Source organism: Trichomonas vaginalis, chromosome V, assembly GCF_026262505.1.
Source record: "Trichomonas vaginalis G3 chromosome V, whole genome shotgun sequence".
NCBI lineage: Eukaryota > Parabasalia > Trichomonadida > Trichomonadidae > Trichomonas > Trichomonas vaginalis.
The window spans coordinates 25,941,911-25,960,856 of record NC_067207.1 but is presented as its reverse complement, the minus strand read 5'-3'; the positions used below and the strand labels follow the sequence as shown (position 1 = coordinate 25,960,856).

At 30.6% G+C, this 18,946-nt stretch overlaps 7 protein-coding genes and 1 pseudogene across 8 annotated transcripts, besides 2 other annotated features; 2 read left to right on the top strand and 6 right to left on the bottom strand.

The window, feature by feature from the left end:
• Positions 1–875: 875 nt before the first annotated feature.
• Positions 876–2,471: a mobile genetic element.
• Positions 2,472–2,512: 41 nt separating this feature from the next.
• Positions 2,513–3,085, top strand: TVAGG3_0403840 (DNA/RNA polymerase superfamily; the record flags this gene model as incomplete). Its single annotated transcript, XM_051232849.1, has 1 exon — positions 2,513–3,085. The coding sequence occupies one exon, from the start codon at positions 2,513–2,515 to the stop codon at positions 3,083–3,085; it is 573 nt and encodes a 190-aa protein (XP_051102579.1).
• A 1,012-nt stretch (positions 3,086–4,097) lies between these two features.
• Positions 4,098–14,100: a mobile genetic element.
• On the bottom strand, positions 5,891–6,829 carry TVAGG3_0403830 (organellar and viral DNA polymerase type B; the record flags this gene model as incomplete). The annotated part of the gene is made up of 1 exon (XM_001316161.1): positions 5,891–6,829. One exon carries the CDS (start codon positions 6,827–6,829, stop codon positions 5,891–5,893), a length of 939 nt encoding a protein of 312 aa, XP_001316196.1.
• Positions 7,094–7,756, bottom strand: TVAGG3_0403820 (uncharacterized protein; the record flags this gene model as incomplete). Its single annotated transcript, XM_051232848.1, has 1 exon — positions 7,094–7,756. One exon carries the CDS (start codon positions 7,754–7,756, stop codon positions 7,094–7,096), a length of 663 nt encoding a protein of 220 aa, XP_051102578.1.
• TVAGG3_0403810 (keratin-associated protein family) lies at positions 8,484–9,374 on the bottom strand (the record flags this gene model as incomplete). The annotated part of the gene is made up of 1 exon (XM_051232847.1): positions 8,484–9,374. One exon carries the CDS (start codon positions 9,372–9,374, stop codon positions 8,484–8,486), a length of 891 nt encoding a protein of 296 aa, XP_051102577.1.
• TVAGG3_0403800 (uncharacterized protein) lies at positions 9,950–10,528 on the bottom strand (the record flags this gene model as incomplete). Its single annotated transcript, XM_051232846.1, has 1 exon — positions 9,950–10,528. A coding segment is annotated over one exon (579 nt), but the record flags the coding sequence as incomplete, so codon positions are not given.
• TVAGG3_0403790 lies at positions 12,461–13,357 on the bottom strand (annotated as a pseudogene). Its single transcript has one exon. A coding segment is annotated over exon 1 (897 nt).
• A 149-nt stretch (positions 14,101–14,249) lies between the features above and the next one.
• Positions 14,250–15,128, bottom strand: TVAGG3_0403770 (uncharacterized protein; the record flags this gene model as incomplete). The annotated part of the gene is made up of 1 exon (XM_051232845.1): positions 14,250–15,128. The coding sequence occupies one exon, from the start codon at positions 15,126–15,128 to the stop codon at positions 14,250–14,252; it is 879 nt and encodes a 292-aa protein (XP_051102575.1).
• Positions 15,129–15,959: 831 nt separating this feature from the next.
• TVAGG3_0403760 (uncharacterized protein) lies at positions 15,960–16,175 on the top strand (the record flags this gene model as incomplete). Its single annotated transcript, XM_051232844.1, has 1 exon — positions 15,960–16,175. The coding sequence occupies one exon, from the start codon at positions 15,960–15,962 to the stop codon at positions 16,173–16,175; it is 216 nt and encodes a 71-aa protein (XP_051102574.1).
• Between the last annotated feature and the right edge of the window lie 2,771 nt (positions 16,176–18,946).

Below are 18,946 nucleotides of genomic sequence, written 5' to 3'. Positions count from 1 at the left end.
CTTAAAGGAATCACGCACATTAATAAACTTTCATATAATCCAGAAACTAAAACTGTATCAAATGAGGACACCACCAACATCATGACTCATTTCGTTGGTGTTGATTTTAATTCATTATATCCTTCATCATTTTCATCTAATCCTCATGATTTCATTCAATATACTAACCATAAAATGTATATGCCGGGAAGATTGAATGGTGTTATCATTTGTGATACAGCAACAAAGAAAGCAAAAGCACTGGGAATTATTAGAAAGAAAAATACTTTATTCGTGGCTGAAGTAAAGGGTCACATTGATGAAAAATACATTAATGATTACATAAACTTTTTACCGATAATAAGAAACTTAGATATTATCACAGATGAAAAAACAATTGGCAGTTTTATGTATAATTACATGAAATCAAACAATCTACCAGTTGACCAGAAACAGAGGAAATTAACTCAGTTAGCATCAACACACAACCAATATCAACCATTTTCTTCTTATTATCTTTGGTATCTAATAGACAGATTTCATTTTATCATTGATGACATTCAATCAATTTTAACATTTACTAAAAACACTTGTTTTAATGAATTTGCGAACGAATTTATGAACGAAAGACAAAAGGCTAAATTAGAAGGAAATAAAGGAAAAAGTTTATTTTGCAAGATTTCGCTTAATGGATCATATGGTTACGATGCAATGAATACACAAAATTACGCAAAGACTAAAATAATGAATGCACAGAAGGCACGCGTTGCATGTATGTCAAATAAGTTTAAAAACATAAGAGAAATAGGAGAGGATACGTATCAAGTGATGCTCAAAGATAGATTTTATAGATGTGATACATGTTTACAAGAGGCATTCTTCACTTTAGATAATGCTATAGATCCGTATTTTTCCCAAGTGAGCGGGGTATCTCCAATCCCAGCCCTATCGTCCTCCCAGTGTCAGTTTTCAATATAAAATCCAAATTTTTTTTGAAAATAAAAATTTCGAGAAATTTTTTTTTGATTTTTTTCTTTGATTTCAATAATTCAAAATAAATTTGGGAGTAAAAAGACACTATTTAATGAATTCATATGAGTGAATGTGGATAAATACTCTCAAAACATACAATTTATCTATTTTTTCTTTATATTATCAACTAATTAGTGATAATTTTTTTTGAATCAGATTTTTTTTCTTTAAAAACATAATATATAACACAACAATGATCCACACATACGTATCTACACATCAAAATATAAAGCTTGTTTTGGTCTGGGCATCCCAACCCAAAATTCTTAAAAAATTGAATAAAATTGAATACTTGGGGCTGGGATACCTCCCAAAACCGAATTGAATTTTTTGAATTAAAGAATATATTTATGTATTTATAATATACATGTGATGTCTATAAAAAATACTAAATTCTAAAAAAAAATTCAATTTATTCAAAACGTATACTAAGTGATCACTTCATTAGTAGGATCAGCAATCCTACTAAATGGTGAAACGCCACTAACTAAAAAGGGAGTCCTTGGAGCTCTTGATCTCTTGTCAGTAGAGTTCATAATGAGGCATGGCATCTACTGATTAGAGATCAGAGCAATCCTACCTTACCTTCAGGAGCTACAAAGCTCCTAATCGTTTACGAGGGGGAGCCTTGGAGCTCCTGAAGCTCATCAGCAGAGGCTATTTACCATTTGGGCCTCTTCTGATGAAAGATGCGAAACACGTCTACGAACCAGGAGCTTCAAAGCTTCTAATCCTTACTAAAGGGAGCTTTGGAGCTCCTGAGTCTCCATCAACATAGTCCCAGATGGTAAATGTCCTTTGCTGATGAAGATGCGAAACACATCTACGAACCAGGAGCTCCAAAGCTCCTAATCCTTACGAAAGGGAGCTTTGGAGCTCCTGAAACTCCTTTTACTATAAAATAGGACAGTTTTCTTCTGAGGTTCTCATCAAATCTAAGACTTCAGAAGAAAGCTGTCCTATCAATGTATACTTACACTCTCATGGACTACAAGTGTACAATTTTAAGGCAGAGATTATCCGAGGCCTCTCATCAAATGAGGGACCTCGGATAATCTCTACCTTAAGTAGTCAAATAACTTTTCTCACTATTTAGGAACAAAAGAACAAGAGTTGGAGTACTTTAAGGCAAGATTCTTCCGAAATCTCTCATCGAATGAGAGACTTCGGAAGGACCTTGCCAAATCCTTGAACGCCAATATCCTTGGAACTGAGCTAGAACCAGGGAGAAGTAGCATACTATAGAGCACGATGGTAATCTCGGAAATGCTTATATCGCCCCAAGCACAATATTTAAGAAGTCTAACTCATATATACAAGAAGTCAGGCTGAATAGATATTGTGCATATGGTTTGCAGAACTCTCATGATATTTAAAATTCATGTTATCCCAAAAAAGGTGACACTTTGGGTGTATCGTCCATCCCAGGGATGCAAAAATCACATCACCTTGGATCTATAATAATGCTAAATACTGGTATTTGGTTTTCATTTATGATTTTATGTATAAATGCATGAATGTTAATCGTTTTCATTTCATTGAAGGTGATACTGATTCATCTTATTGGGCAATCGCTGGCGATCCAAATCTTCCTAACACTCAAGCATTTCAAGCAATTGTTACCGATAAACAATTTTATGATAAAAACATTTTCAAATTCGCACCATTTGATTTCTTCTGTTTTGATGAGAAATTTAAACCTAAATTAAAGAATAAAGCTGAAGAAAAAGCACATGAGAAGAAGTTATTGGGTTTAGCAATTGAGAAACAAGGTGATAACATGGTTGCTTTATGCCCCAAGTGTTATACATCATTCAACGGTTCAATTGATGGAAGTGATTTTAAAAAGATTGCACAAAAAATGAAAGGTGTTAGTTTACGACAAAATAAACAATTAACACCTAAAAATTATTTGGATATAATAAATGATAAAGTGATATTTGATGGTCAGAATATTAATTTACAACTTAAAAACGGGTCAATGACTCGCTTAACAATCGGTAAGACTGCATTAACAGGAGCACACACTAAGGCTGTATGTTGTGAAAATGGATGTTGTATGCCATTTATTTAATACAATTTAAAAACGTAGGGGTTGAGTCATGAATTTAAAATTTTATTTTTAATAAAATACCACAGAAGAGACAAAAGGAACCGTTAATGATGTGATTCAATATGCAAATAATGGTTTTGATACTATGATTCAAAGAGGTGGGCACCCTTAAAACATTTATTTTATTTTTATATAAATGGATAACGTAGATTTAGAAATTTTAATTGATGATTTAGTATTTTATCAAAATTTTCTTAATTATTATGAATTAAAATCATATCTCCAAAAACATAATAAAAATATAACGGGTGATGATATGGATTATTATTATCGGTATTATAAAAATGAAATTTTGAAATATCATGATAAAATAATTTCTAAAATTAAAGACAAAATTAAAAATAATGAATATACAAAGGGAAAAACTAAATCACAACTTAAACAGTTGAAAGATTTCAAAAATAAAGTATTAACAGAAGAAGATATTGATGAATTATATAAATTATATAATCCTGAGCCGCAAAAGCCAAAGAAGAAAAAGCCGAAAACAACACCAAAAGAGAAAGTAGCAAATGTTCAACAGCTAAAGGTGCAAAACACCCAGGTCCTTCAGACCATAAATGATGCACAAGCTTTAATTTATGATTCATTAGTTAAACCATATTCAGCCCGACTTTTAAATGAAGATCAACTTTTGGAATTCATCCTTCAACATAAACTCGAAGCGGGAAAGTATATCAAACCTTTATATACAGCATATTTAAAACAAATGAATAGAATACATCCAGAATTAATGAAAGGAAAATCAACAACTAAAACTTCATCATCCAAAATCAAAGCAGATAAAATTAAATCACTTGCAATACCAAAACCTCCAACGGCAGTACCTCCTCCTTCAGTTAATCCTTCATCATTCACTTTATTATATCCATTTCAAACATTAAAGAAGCAAAAAGATTTTAAAAAGGATTTCAAAATATTAAATAAACCAACTGACCCGAAAATTCAACCGTTAAAGGAAAAATTTAGTCGCCCTTCATTTGCACCATATCCATATTCATACGAAATCGATCATTTAGAATATTCAAAAGGAAACGTTACTTATTTATTTGCCATTAACATTAACACCAGATATTTATATTGCATTCCGGTGAAAGGGAAAACAGAACAGGAAACAAGAAGAGCTATACAATACTTACTAGATCATGAAAGAGTAGATAATATAATGGGTGATGGTGATAAAGGATTTCAGGCAGCTATGGCTCATTATTTTCCACAAATTAATTTTTACTTTTCATCCTCTCCATATACGTTTCATAATAAAATAGTTGATGCGGTAATGAGAACTCTTAGAGATGCGTTAGGGGTTAACGGTCAGATATACTGGGATGGAAATCATGACTCCATCATACAGCAGTTAGTATATTATTACAATAATACATGGCATAGAACTATAAACATGAAACCAGTGGAAATGAAAAATGATATTTCAAAAGAATGGGAATATATTAGAAAGCAAATGGAAAGGTTAAATGATGTTAAACGTGAACAAATTAATTCGGGGCTCATGAATTTTAAACAAGGGGATAATGTTTTGATTCATCTCGATTATGGAAAAACTGATAAATCAATGACAAAAAGAAGACGAAGATTTGACACAATAGCTGAATTTGTTAGATATATTAACGGTAATGCATTAGTTGAGGTTAACAATAAATTAATAGAAATTCCGATTTATTTTATTACTCCATTATATTTAAATAATATATAATTTTTTTATTTCGTAAGAAACGAGTGACAACGAAGCATCCAAGAGTCCTGATTCAATTAAGATTCAGAGTCCAGACGATGAATATAAAAAGAAACTAAACAGAATTAAATCAAAAATATGCTATTATAAAAAGAAGCCGCAATGCGGTGGGGCTGAAAACGATAAAGAGAGGAAAGAAATAATCGAAAAATGAGTGAAGCAAAAATAAAAGAATTTAATAGAATAAATAAATTGATTGGAAGAGATGAATTTAATAAAGATGAATTTTTAAACTCAATCCAAATTTAATTTTTTCAGTGCTACCATGTTACCATGTGCTACCATGTCAATTAACTTCTCTTAAAAATGATGACAACATGACATTTTGACAACAACACAGGAAATAAATGTTATCGTTTATGTTTTCATTAATGATTTTAGGTTATTCAATAATTAATTATTTTTGAATAACTGAAGGTGTCACTACGTCACCATGTGTCACCAGGTTAATTAACTTCTCTTAAAAATGATGACAACATGACATTTAGACAACACAGCAGGATTAATGCAAAAATAAATTCAAACTTCATCGTATATGCTTTGTGAATGTCTTACAAACACGTATGAATATCTTATGCGGTGGGAAGCCAGATGGAAATAAATTTACGTCAAATATGTAATTTATAAAATCTTATGTCGACAGGCTACGTAGCACAGTGGTCTAAAGTGGTGTTATGGAGGGGTTAGGGTCTGTGGTTCGTGGTTCGAACCGCGACAGCGCCGTATTTTCTTATTTTCTTTGTTTGTCTTGTTTGTCGTGAATAAAAAGTGTCATAAAAGTGCTCTATCTTCCACGGGAATAAATAAAAAATTTACTTTATTTCTTCTTAATTTCTTTGTTCCCATGGAAGAAGGGTTTTGCTGTTTTTTCTCAGCCGAAATCAATGATTTTTTCATTTTTGGAATCCTTAGCGAATGAGGAATCTTTTCTCTCGTGGAAGCTTTGACCAAAAATATATTTTAGGTGAAGAGGTGAGATCTCACCTGTTTTTTCACCTGTTTTTTCACCTAATTTTTCACAAGCGTTTTACATGAATTGTACGATGTATATTTGAAATCCTAAACAATTTCGTAGTTTCTATTTCTTCTTTTAGTACATCGAATGTTTTAATCATGCCGAAAGTCTCTTTATATTTCTTCTTGACCTCAGACAGAAGGAAATCTTCTGCTGTTGGATAGTTTTTATTAAGAAATGTCAACATATCCATTTTATCTTCTGCTGGCTTTTCTGCTTCTTTCTTTAAGTCTGCATAGTCGTTTCGCATTCTTTCTATCTCTTTGACTGAGTAGTTATATTTTCTTATTGCTGCTTTACATTTTGAACATTGCGGCATCGTTTTTGCGTTATACATTGAAATAAAACCAGCTAGAACAACTAAGGCGTCAATGGTTTTCTTTAACTCAAAAGCTGATGGTTTTATCTGTTCATTCCATACTTTACCTCTTCTATCTTTATCTCTTATCTGCCATACACATTTTGCAACTAATGAAACAAAGTTATCGTATGTCTTAAATTCTTCGGATTTGTAAAGGTCAGAAATATTTTTATAAACCATGTCGCAATCTTTGTCCATAACTTTATGGTTGCAATGAAAACCAAGGAATTCATAATTTACTTTACGTATGAATTTCTTAATTTCTACTGAGTCAGTTGCTTTGACTTCAATTTCGTCGAATTCAGGAATAGTTAGTTTTTGCTGCTGAATTTCAGGTAGTTTAGGCAAATGGTCGATGAGATCCTCCATTTCATAAAGATACTGTTCATTTGTTTCATCTTTCGCACTACAGTCTAAATTACTTGTTAAAAGTTCTTGCTTTATCTTCTGGATTTCTGTTTCAAAAGTATATGAAGAAGGAATAAAGCTTTTCATCTCTACCAACATTGACGTAGGATTCATGACTAGCGAGTTTGGTGCTGTTGTTTGAATTGTTGTTGTGCCGATTGTTGAAATCATATCTTTTATACAAAATAAAAAAATAAATAAATAAATAAAAATAAAACTAACTTTATTTTCTATCTTAAGGAAATTCATGAAAATTCACGAGAAAGCTAAAGCAATCTGAGCCGCTAAGCGGTGAGGGTGAAAAAACAGGTGAGATCTCACCTCTTCACCTAAAATATATTTTTGGAATTTTGTGAAAACTCAACGGTTTGACACATGCCATATGCCATTTTACTCAGAATTTTGTGCTGAATTCAATAAAAATAAATGGTTCATTTACTCACAATATTTTTGTACAAAACGACCCCAAACTTTTAACTTCTTTTCTGCAGTTTCTAATGCTATCTTAGCGAGTTCATATTCTCTAAATTCTCTCTTTAAATCTTCTTGTTCCCATTGGTCTAGTTCGTATGGAGAATCTCTATAGCCATAACATATCTCACGTTCATGTTCTAATTGTTTTTCGCACATTTTTCTAACTTCTTCTTCAAACAAATGTTTAGCATTTTCTACTGTATCTTCGAGTTCTTCTTCATCTAACTTCTCATGAACTTTCTTGTCTATGGAGTCCATAATTTTTCCAACTGCTATGCAATATTTTGGAGAGGCCCACATTGCTATATAGTTTATAAGTCTTGGGTCTACATACGTTCCTCTAACCTGTTTGATTTCATCAGGAATTCCGGCATGAATTTTGTATAAAAAGCAACAGTCCGAATTCCGGCGGTTGCTATATTCTTCACAAAACGCCTTATAATACTCTTCCCAGGACTTATTTTCCAACAACTTTCTAAAGTCTTTCCTAAACTGCTGACACATCTTTGTTGCATTAATGTAACCATCCTTGTCTCTACGTAAGACTTCAATACCATTATAAGTGCCTTTTGTGAATGTTTCGCCATTAGATTTGTTCGTGAACGTCCGTGCTTCGACTGACATTTCTGTTCTTACATACAAAATAAAAAAATAAAAATAATTCATAAATGCCTTCCTCCTGAACTGTTGTCAAAATGTCATGTTGTCATCATTTTTAAGAGAAGTTAATTAACCTGGTAGCACATGGTAACATGGTAGCAGTGAAATAAAATTTTGTTATCAGTTATTTTATCATCATTTTATTAAGTTCATCTTTAGTTAATAATTTGAATGGATTCGCTAATGTTCCACCTTGAGTCACAACACTTGCCCCGGCTAATTGTGAAGAACCTGGGATAAGTACTCCATGAAATGATTTCATTGGTATCATTAATTTAGAAATAGTTGGCTTAATTAATTTTGTCATTTATGATAAAAATAAAATTGCATAATTTAAATTTTTTTCTTTCTCATTTTCTCATTTTCTCATTTTCTCATTTTTCATCCTGTTTTGGTTTCAGCAACTTTTCAAGTTGTTGTCTTGTCAGTAACTTTAATTTTAACTTTGGATCAAATATTGGGTTTCCATCTTTATCTCTTCCAATAACACCATATGGTAGAATCTTCATTTATACTAAAATAAAAATTTAAATTATGCCGTTCGCTCTTTTGGAGCTCAGGACTTTCAGTCCGTTCTAAAGTTTGTTTCACAAACATTGAGCGTTCATTGAACTCTATACCATGCAAATATAGTCACAAATGGTGGCATATAATCTTCACCCGAGCCTGTTGGATTTGTTGTGAAAGTGTGTTAATGATTACCTGTGGTTCCACAGAAAATACCTGTGCTTGAATCTACTGAGTCACTTGAAATATCATATCTATCCATTCCCTGTCTATCCGAACCTGCTGCAAGATTTCTATAACCTCTTTTTGTTATTGAATGTGAATGACTACCTGTTGTGTTTGTAGTTCCTGTATGAGTGTGCGGTGGAAGGTTTGCTTCTTTAATTTTCTTCGAACCTCCCGTTTGCTTTGAATATCTAGCACAGTATAAGAATTTATCTACAATCTGTTCCCAAGTACCAAAACCTAAAACCGTTTCTGGATTTGTTGAATTCATTGATGTATATATTGAACCAATGGGGTAAATCATCTCAAGAATTGTATTTAATCCATTATGAATATTGAATTTATTATATAATATTGAAACTGGGTGAGTATTTAAAACTGGTCTTGTTATCAATATTAACGTATTATTTTTGAAAATTGCTTTTCTAACATCTTGAAATTTTGTGATTTCAGACCAGTTTCTTCCATCACTACTGATATTTACTAAATCACCACATCCTAAAGCAATGAAATACCCATCAATATAAAATAAATTTGTAAATCTATAATTTCGAGTAAGTTTTGGAGTGAATGAATAAACCAATTCCCAATTTGATAAATCCTGTGATAAATAAATCTGTCTGTTATAACTTACAGGATATGAATAGACCATTTCACCTGAAACGAGAACACAAACATTTGATCCATAACATAAAGCTTCAATGTCTCCATCAGCTTGAAAAATTTGTTCAAATTGACCTTGTGGTATTGAAGATGATCTATAAATTTTATCATTTTGTAGGATAAAATACATGTTGTTAATGTAATACCACTTACTTGTATAATCAATTTCCAAATCTGATGACATCATACTAAACATATAATAATTTATCCCATCCTCACTAATGAAAATTTGATTGACTTCATAAATTAGTACCCATTTATTATTAACGCATCTAATAGGATTATATGGGATATTTAAATTTAGCATCTTGATTTAAATTACATTTGAACCATTGGATACAATCGAATGAATAACAAGGGCAAAAATCATCTCCAACCGTTATCATTCCCATAAATTTACCGTTATTATATTCAACATATAAAATTCTTGGATTAATGTTGGCTTTCGTGTATCAGGATTCCAAACAGATGGAGTAAATGATTCATAGTTTTTAAAATCATTTGTTTTAAAATAATAAAGCACTCCAGCTGTATAAAAAATACATGGTCACTCCATCGAAACATATCCATTCAAAAGAATCTATATCAAAGGTTTTATCTGATGATTTCATAAAATTTAAAAATGGTGGAGTAAAATAGACCTTTTATTTCTTCATTAACAAATGATATATCAGCTTTCTTTGCTAACTCAGTATTAATGAATGAAATAACTTTTTCCTTATCTGCTTTCTTCTCTAACTCATCATTAACATAAGTTTTATCTGCTTTAAGGTCTAAACATCCTGAAACCCATTCTGTATCAGCTTTAACTTTAAAAGTCTCCAATGTCCATTCATGATACCATTCAACCTTTTCTTTAATTTCATTATCTTTTTCATCAACATAAACCAAATTTGCCTTCTTATTTAATTCACTATCCACATATTGCTTATCTGCTTTCTTCATTAACTCACTATCCACATATTCCTTATCCACCTTCTTCATTATGTCATTTAGGAAACCTTCTATGAATTCCTCATTTAAATTAAATCTTCCAATCTTCAAAACTTTAGGAAATGCATTTAATGCGTAATATCTCTGTTCTTCTGGTGGAATTGATGTTATATCATCCGTTATTCCTTTAATTTTTGAATTCATAAATAAAATTTCTTTTATATTTGATATCACTGCACCACCTTTGCAAACGAATTCGAAATGGTCATTTTTCAATACTATCTCTAAATCTCCATATTTCAACCTTTGCGTTTGTTCTGCCGTCTTTGAATTATATGCATATGTGGCGTATGTAATGGTCTGAAGGACCTGGGCGCTTTGCGCCTTAAGTTGCTGTTGTTTAATCATTTATTATGATTTAAAAATAAATATTTAATCCGTTATCTCATCAGCTATTTTTTCTATTTGAAATTGCCATAATATTTCATTCATAAATTCTAAATCACAATCAAATAGGTCGGTTATTCTAAATTTAATATTTGATAAATCTTTTGAATGAAGAATAAATGAATTCCCGGATAATTGAAACGGATATGATAAAGAAAATGTGTTTAAGTTGATGGATAAAATGTTTTGTATTGATGGGTAAGAGTTAGGGTCTAATGTTTGATGTGAAAATCTCATTGGGGTATTAACTTTATCACATTTGATTAAAATGAAATTGGAACCAGTGTCAGAATACAAAACATCCCCAACATCTTTTTCAAAATTTAATATCCCCAACAATGAACGAAGATGAGGAGTACAAAATTTAATTTTCAGCGGGAATTTAATAAGGTTATTTATTTCATCAAGTTCAAAAAGTTTATCGGGTTTTGATTTAAAATTTTCTTCATACCATACGATAAATGATTCATTTAAATAACTTAAAATCATGTTAATATCCCATTTCGCTATCACATTATTTATATACATATCATACGTTTTTTCATGGTCATCTTTAATAAATGATATATAATCTGAAGGGTCTAAAAGAATGGGATTAAATTTACCACTCACAGAAACGAGAGTAACATTATAAATTCCGCTAACTGTTAAATTTAATTCACAGTTATTATTCGAAATAATATTGATAATTGACATTTTTATTACGATTAAAAATATGGTAAAGCGTTATTTTCCAGTGATAAATAAAACTAGAATAAGATTACCTCAAGAATTCATAAATTCAACGAATAAGAAATTCATTCATGTTATAAATTTTAGTGTTTTCAGAAAATATGAGTCAGTGTCATATTCATCAACAGGTTATATTTCACTTCATTCAAATTTAGTTCAATCAAACCCATATAATGACCATTTCATAAGATTTTCAGATGGTATTAAAAATGTAATTGATAGATTAAAATATGAACAGATTGACAATATCGAATTTTTGGAATTTTGGTTTAAATATCCCGATGGAAAAAAGATTGAAGTTAAAGATAAAGCTGATACTATAACAAAAACAATTACAATGACCGATCCGGATAGTGGGGAACAAAAAGAAATAAAACAAACGATAGAAACTGGTGAAAGGTCAATTATTATTGATTATGATTCAAAGGATTATTATTCGATAATGTTAATGCTTTGAATATTAAATAGCCTTAACAAAGAATTTTTCAAGTGATATTATATTCATCAACTATTTTATTATAAATATCATTATATGTTAAATGAAGTTCAGTTGTTGTTCTGTTCTTTGATATCTTAATTGTGCTAATATCCTTTATAGGATTTATTTTTGCAACTGTTCCGCAGCATGAAACCTCATCATCTATGAAAAATTGAATCTTAACGTCTGAATCTTGAACATCACAAAGAATGGCGATAATGTGAATTAATGATTCATAAGGTAAAATAATTAAACCGGATTGGTCAATTAAATTTATTATTGAATCATAATTATTAATTATTATATCACGGTAAATTTTCATTAATTCAGAATTGATGTCTATTTTATATGGGTTCTCGATGTTTGATGAAAGAGGTGGGGGGTATGTTGGATAAGTGGGAATTTCAACGGGTTCTTTACCGGGTTCAGATAAAATGATTGGGTCTCCATTCTCATGGTTTTCTTCATTCTCCTCATTCTTCGGTAAGTCACGAGTTAATAAATTTGGTTGAGTTGCTGACCTTGTTAATTCAGGGCTAACATTAACTTTAACATTTGAATAATTCGTGATTTATCATCATTTACGTTATAACCAACCGTAATCTCTGCTTTTGCGTTAGTGTTCTTTTGACTAGTGAAACGTCTTCTCATTTATATTCGAATAAAAAAATATATTTAAACTTTTATTTTGCTGGAAGTTTTGAATCTATTATTCCCTGTATTTGTTCTTGAAGTTGATTTTTAGCTGGTTCATTGTAATTAATAGACCTAATATATTCATTAATTGCATTCTTATAATCATCTGATTTCTCAAATTTTCTTTTATCTGATTCCTTAACTAAATCATAAGTTAAACCTCGTTGCTGATATAATGGTTTCTTAATTAAATCTTGAATGCTTGAGATAAAGCACCTGATGCAATTCTTGCTACTATAATTGGTTGGAATTGCTGTTTAAGTTCATCTTTAACATTTGCGAAAACTGGATCGAATAAAGCAACTTTAAAGAATTTCTTAGCTGAAATTTCAGGTCTAATATTTGCATATTGACCATCAAACTGGTTAGAATATCGTGGTAATCCATCCGGTCCCTCTTCAATAGCATTTAATTCTTCATTGAAATAAGAATATGGATTATGACGGTATGAATTAATTGGACCATTTTCGCCTTCTCCAATGTATTGTTTAACAGCTTTTCCATTTTCATCAAATTGCATAGGATAACGTTCATTGTATGCTTTACGTTTAGGATAATCAGTTATAGTTAATTTGTAACCATTTATGACTTTAATATTACCTTGACCATCAGTAACGAAACTTCATTTATACCATCAGGTTTTCCATTTGGACCCGTAATGTCTGCTTCGTGTGCTTCCCAATTTGGACCTTGACGTTTGGCATATGCTTGAGCTTCTGGTAATGTTAAAACGTTCTCATTTGTTTAACATCTTTTTGAAGACCAGCAACAATATGAACTAATTCTTTCATTCCATCAGGAACTTTCATAGTTCTATTATATGCACCCTTTTTGTTTGTCCCTTGTTTTAATGGAACCTGTAGAAGATTTGCTATTTCTGTCATGTTTAATTATAAATAAAAAATAAAAATTAATTATAAAAAGTTAATCAAATTTAACACCTCCTTTATTTAAATCAACTATTATTTTTCCATGTTCACCTAATTGCTGATATTGTGTGTAAAGTTCATTAATGCTCATTGGTAAATTCACTTGATAAAGCATAACGTTCAACTGTTGACGACTAAACCCACTGAAAATGAAAAGTGTTGATAGATTTGATTTAATGTTTGTGCTTAATGCTTTGAAATATTGAACAGCCATAAAGAATGAACACTGAATGTGTCGACATTGAGTTAATAACTGATTGAAATATGATTTCTCATTTGTTATTAGTTTTGATTTCACTGCATCATCTAGAAAAATGAGTGAATGCAAAAATTCTCTATCAAAATTTGAAATAGAAAGTGTTTCAAATAATTCATCCCGTTGTTTATCAATAATTTTATCCTCTAATCCTTGCTTCTTGATTGTATTATATAATTCTTTATACATTAAAAAGTTTTTTAAATAATCTTCTGCTTCTTCTTGTGATAAATAAATAATTGGAATTTTGATTAAATGCTTTAAAGATTCAAATGTATCATCTGAAGGTGAACCTGAACGGTTGATATAAATTAACACATGTGAATGGGGGGAAGTGTTAGCAATAATGATAATTTGTTTTAATATCGTTAATGTTTTACCTTTATTCTGTTTACCAATTGCTGCAGTGATTGAATTTTAAGTAACATTCAGAATATGGAATTTTCATTAATTTTTCCTTAGATAGAGCATTTCTATTATCACTCAATGCTTCATTAATCATATCTCTACGTATGTATTATATACTCCTGCTAATTCTTCATAAGGGGTGGATGAATTTAAATCCATTTAATCAAAAATAAATTTATAATTTTAAACATTTCTATTCATCAATATTTCATCATATGAACTTCTATACTGTGGTGGTGTACCTGTTGGATGATATTTCAAACCTTCATCCGGTGTCCATGTCCAATATGTAGTCCTAGTAAACCAAACCTGAGGAGGATTTGTCACCTTTGAACAGTAAGTGTCATTTTCACCCTGAATGATTGGATAAGCTTTCACTTGTACTGTAACTTGTGAGTTGAAAGTTTCTAATCCATCAAAGAATATACCCGCTCCATCACGTTGAACTGGAATAGTGCATAAGAATGAAGTTTGGTCTTTCCATGTTCTAGCTAATGGCGTGCCATCATCATCATTCAGTGGTCTAGTTAATGAGTCCTCGTATTCTTCCGTGCATTCATTCACTCCATCTAAATCAGAAGCTTGAAGCATACGTGTAAAGAATATGTCACCCACTGTGGTCATCGCTTGATCGGGGAAGTTTCTGGAATCTATAGTGACCTGAAGACCTCGAAGCATTGGATTTTCTAAAACCGTTCTTTGCATTGCATTCTTCGGAAATGTTAACACAACATCTGTAACATTATGAAGAGCGTATGAGAAATCTGAGCTAATACCTTCAGGAGTGATGCAACCCCCATTTAGTGAACGAACGTCAATATGCTGAGCTGGAATCATGAATGGATCTTCCTTACTGAATAAACGTGGTATTGCTTTAACTGATTCTTCAATTAAACCATATCCTGGTGTAATGCATTTATCCTCTAAAACTTCCATCTTTGTGCATGAAATAATAACGTTATCAACTATTGCGTCAGCAGATGTGGTGGCTAAGCTTGTAATTAATTTGGCAGGAAGTCCGATTTGTTGGAATTTGCGATCATATTTATAAACATGATTCATAATCTTTTCATAATTTTCATCAGTTATCTTTTCATAAACGTAATTTTGTAAATCAGCAACTCTTAACGGGTCAACCTGACAAAATACTAAAGTATCCCTGAAAACATAATATTTAAGAATGATATCACCAAATGATTTAGGATAATCATCGAACGCCTGAAATGCTAACAAATCATTTACCGGAATAATCATATCAAAAGTGACATCAACTTCTTCATTTGCTTTCTTGAAAACTTCTGAAGGGTCAATATATTTACCACATACTGAGTTATCATATTTTTGAACATTATTATATAACGAATGAACAAACTTTTTAACTTTCCTTTCTGATTTTGGTTTATATGTTGCAAATGCAAAAGATTCACGGGCGCAATCCATCTGAAGATAACCGGCATCACCTCTTTCGGTTTCTACTTCTAATTGTTTAAAGTTTTGATTTGATGATTTGTAACCAACGAATAAACGCATGCATTTAAAAGCGGCATCACATGTGAAAGCTTTATTTGAAACTAGAGTTGCTTTAACTTTGCGTTTAATATATGTGTCACCTAATTGGTTCACATCATGAGCTGGATTTGTAATTCTTAAATGAGTTTGTTTATCATCAAAATATGGAGTATCAGAGTCATAGCATGAACTTTCAAGTTCTCTATAATATCTTCTACCGTCATTCTTTGCGAATATTTCATTTATCTTTTCGAATGAATGAAACACATTTCCATTAATCGGTTTAGTGTTTGGCACTAAATAGTTAGTCGTCATTTATTAATAAATAAAAAATCAAAATTAAAAGATGAAAATGAATTTTTAATTTTAATGAAATAATCAACTATGGCTGCAGGTATATTTAAGAAACTGTGGGATAGAGTAAAAAGAGGGGCGAGTAAAGTTTGGGAAACATTGAAGAAGGGAGCAAATTGGATATTTAAGAATAAAGAAGCAATTAGTGACATTGCTGAATCAATAACACCAAAAACAGCCCCAATAAGAGAAGTTTTAAATAAAGGAGAAAAAGTTTATCAAAGACTACAACCGATACTAAGATAAAAATAATTTTAAAATAATTTATTTTTCCACTATCTACCTCCTATTTTATTAAGTATTCCTTCAGCAATTCCACCAACTGCGTTACCTGCTTGTGCTCCCATCGCCGGATTACCTGCTTTAGTACCTAATACTCCACCTATGATAGTTCCTGCCGTTTTCGCTACTGGTGCCAAAAAGTTTGCAACGGGTTTAATAATCTTTTTATAAACCCAACCCGCAGCTTTCTTAATTCCATCCCATAATTTTTTAAAGAATCCTGCCGCCATTTCTGATTTAATATTAATTAAAAAAATATATTTCATCACTTATATTCTAATTTTTATTTAATGATAAATGAAACCAATTTTAAAAATAAATGAAACAGAGGAGGAAGAAATAAATGAGAGTGAAAATGTTCAACAAAAAATAAACGTTGTTAAACCAATTACTGAAATAAAAATTTTTTCATCTGTTGAAGAATTTAATGACTATTATGCTAATAATAAAAAATTATTTGAAGAATTGACAACGTGTAAATTGAATAAAATGTTTAAAGTTGATGGATTCAAAATTTCAAAAATAAAAGGAGTGGTTAGTTTGAAATCTATTCCCCAATCAAGAATCACCTCATTAATGAAAATAGATGATTTAACAAAAAGAAGAGAAGAGATTGAAGAAAGAATGAATCAAATAATTGATTTCATAAATTCAAATAATCATTAGTTTCTAATTTCTTTTACCCGTTTATGAGGTCTTTGATTATGACTTCATTGATTCCATTCAGGATTTAAACAATGTTTAATTAATCGCGGAATATCTGACATCATCTATATATAGCTTCTTTTATAAAAGATAAAATAAATTATTTTAATGATTTATTTTTTAAAAAAAATTTATTTTTTATTTCATTATGTATGGGTTGAGTGTAAATGTCTTACAATTTTGAAAATTTTTTAAATCTTGATTTATTCAAAAACGTAAGAATAAAAACCGTAAGAATCATACATTTTTTACTTCATATGTTAAAAAAAATGATACAAAATCGCTCGATATTGTATGAATTCTTACGTTTACAAAAAAAGTCACAAAACCCGTCCACATATACTACTGATATCATTTTATATAAATTTGATGAAGTAATATGAATTTTAATCAACACTCATATTTATAATATCAAAACTGGTTAAAGATCAATAGAAATATGATTTAGGTTACAATCATGGTTTTGAATTCATAAAATTTTGGAATTCCGCATTTGAAGGTATTGGAATTCCCAAATTGGGGAATTTTCCCGCATTTATTTGTTCATTAAGATAAAAATACATTGAACATAAAACATCTCCAATTTGGTGATACTCGTCGGATCTAAAATGATAATAATCAGCACCAACAATATCAAACATCTGTTTCCATCCATTCACTATCTTCGCATCGCAAATATCAAAAATAAATGTCTGAGTTTTTCCTTCAACTTCTCTTGTTTTTATATGTCTTACTGAAATCATAGCTATGGTCTGGTTTAATGATTCGAGGAATTCCATTGAATCCTTATTTGAACGATCCACTGTGTAATTTGCTTGCATATAGCTATTGAAAAGCAAATTCATGATTAAATATCTATATCCTGGTGATGCTGCATCGACATATTTCTTGAACAAATTCTGTGCCATTTCACTTGAATTCTGGGCTCTATCTCTAAAATGATTTGCAACAATTTCAGGCAAATTAATTGTAATAATAGGAATACCTTATCCTTCCTTTGGTATGTTTGGAGAATTAACATTCCCTGCTTCAGTTTCATTTGGCATTATTTGAAATGTGATGTAAAAATATAATTCTTTATTTTCTCTCAAATAATTGTCCTCAAAATTTTAAAAATTTGCCACCATTGATTTCAGAGGAGTTCAAAATTTTTCATTGATTTTAAACATGTGTTAACCATTTTGTAACGTCTGTAATAAATTATAAATTAATTGGAAATACGTTGGAATCTGATTGTTTACGCCCGTAAAATATTTTTATCATTATAATTGGACAATATTAGTATAATTCATGCATGAATGAATTTTGTGATCCGAATGAAGAGAAGAGGAATCATCATTATCAGATAAATAAGCCAAAAATAACTTGTCGATTGAGGTAGAAACTAAATATAATTTGGAAACTGCAACAAAACTCAGCTGGGATAAATATTTTGGCAGTCAAGATAAATATGATAAGATACATAACGGAACTGCATTATTTGATAATAGTAGTTTTAACAATTATTATGTTTTTGATTGTTTTTTTGAAGATTGCAAAGAAACTGGAGCCATTTTCATTTTAATATCTAACACTATTTACGTATTACTTGAAGAAGCAGTATTTTATAACTGTAGTTCCGCATCGGATGGCGGATCTGTTTTCGTTGGCTGTCAAGAAGGACAGTTTGTTCAACATCGAACATGCTATTATAAATCAATAGCAGAATCACAAAATATGGCATTTAGTCAAGGCGTTAAACCTTCTCCATCCAACAAAAACTATGCGATTGAAGTTTCGGTTTTTAAATGCGGTGAAAATGAAGAAAAAGGAAGTGTAACATTTGTTATTGGAAGTGGTGATATTCATTTTGAGAATTGCAACATCACAAACAACAAATGTAAAGAATGTTCATCAATGTTTATTGTACTCTTGGGATGTTCAGGTTCATATAATTTCTCAACTTTCAGAGAAAACAATCAAACTAGCAGTCAATCATTTTGTTTTGGTACTTGGAATCCTTCATTAAACAATACATTTTCTTATTGCAA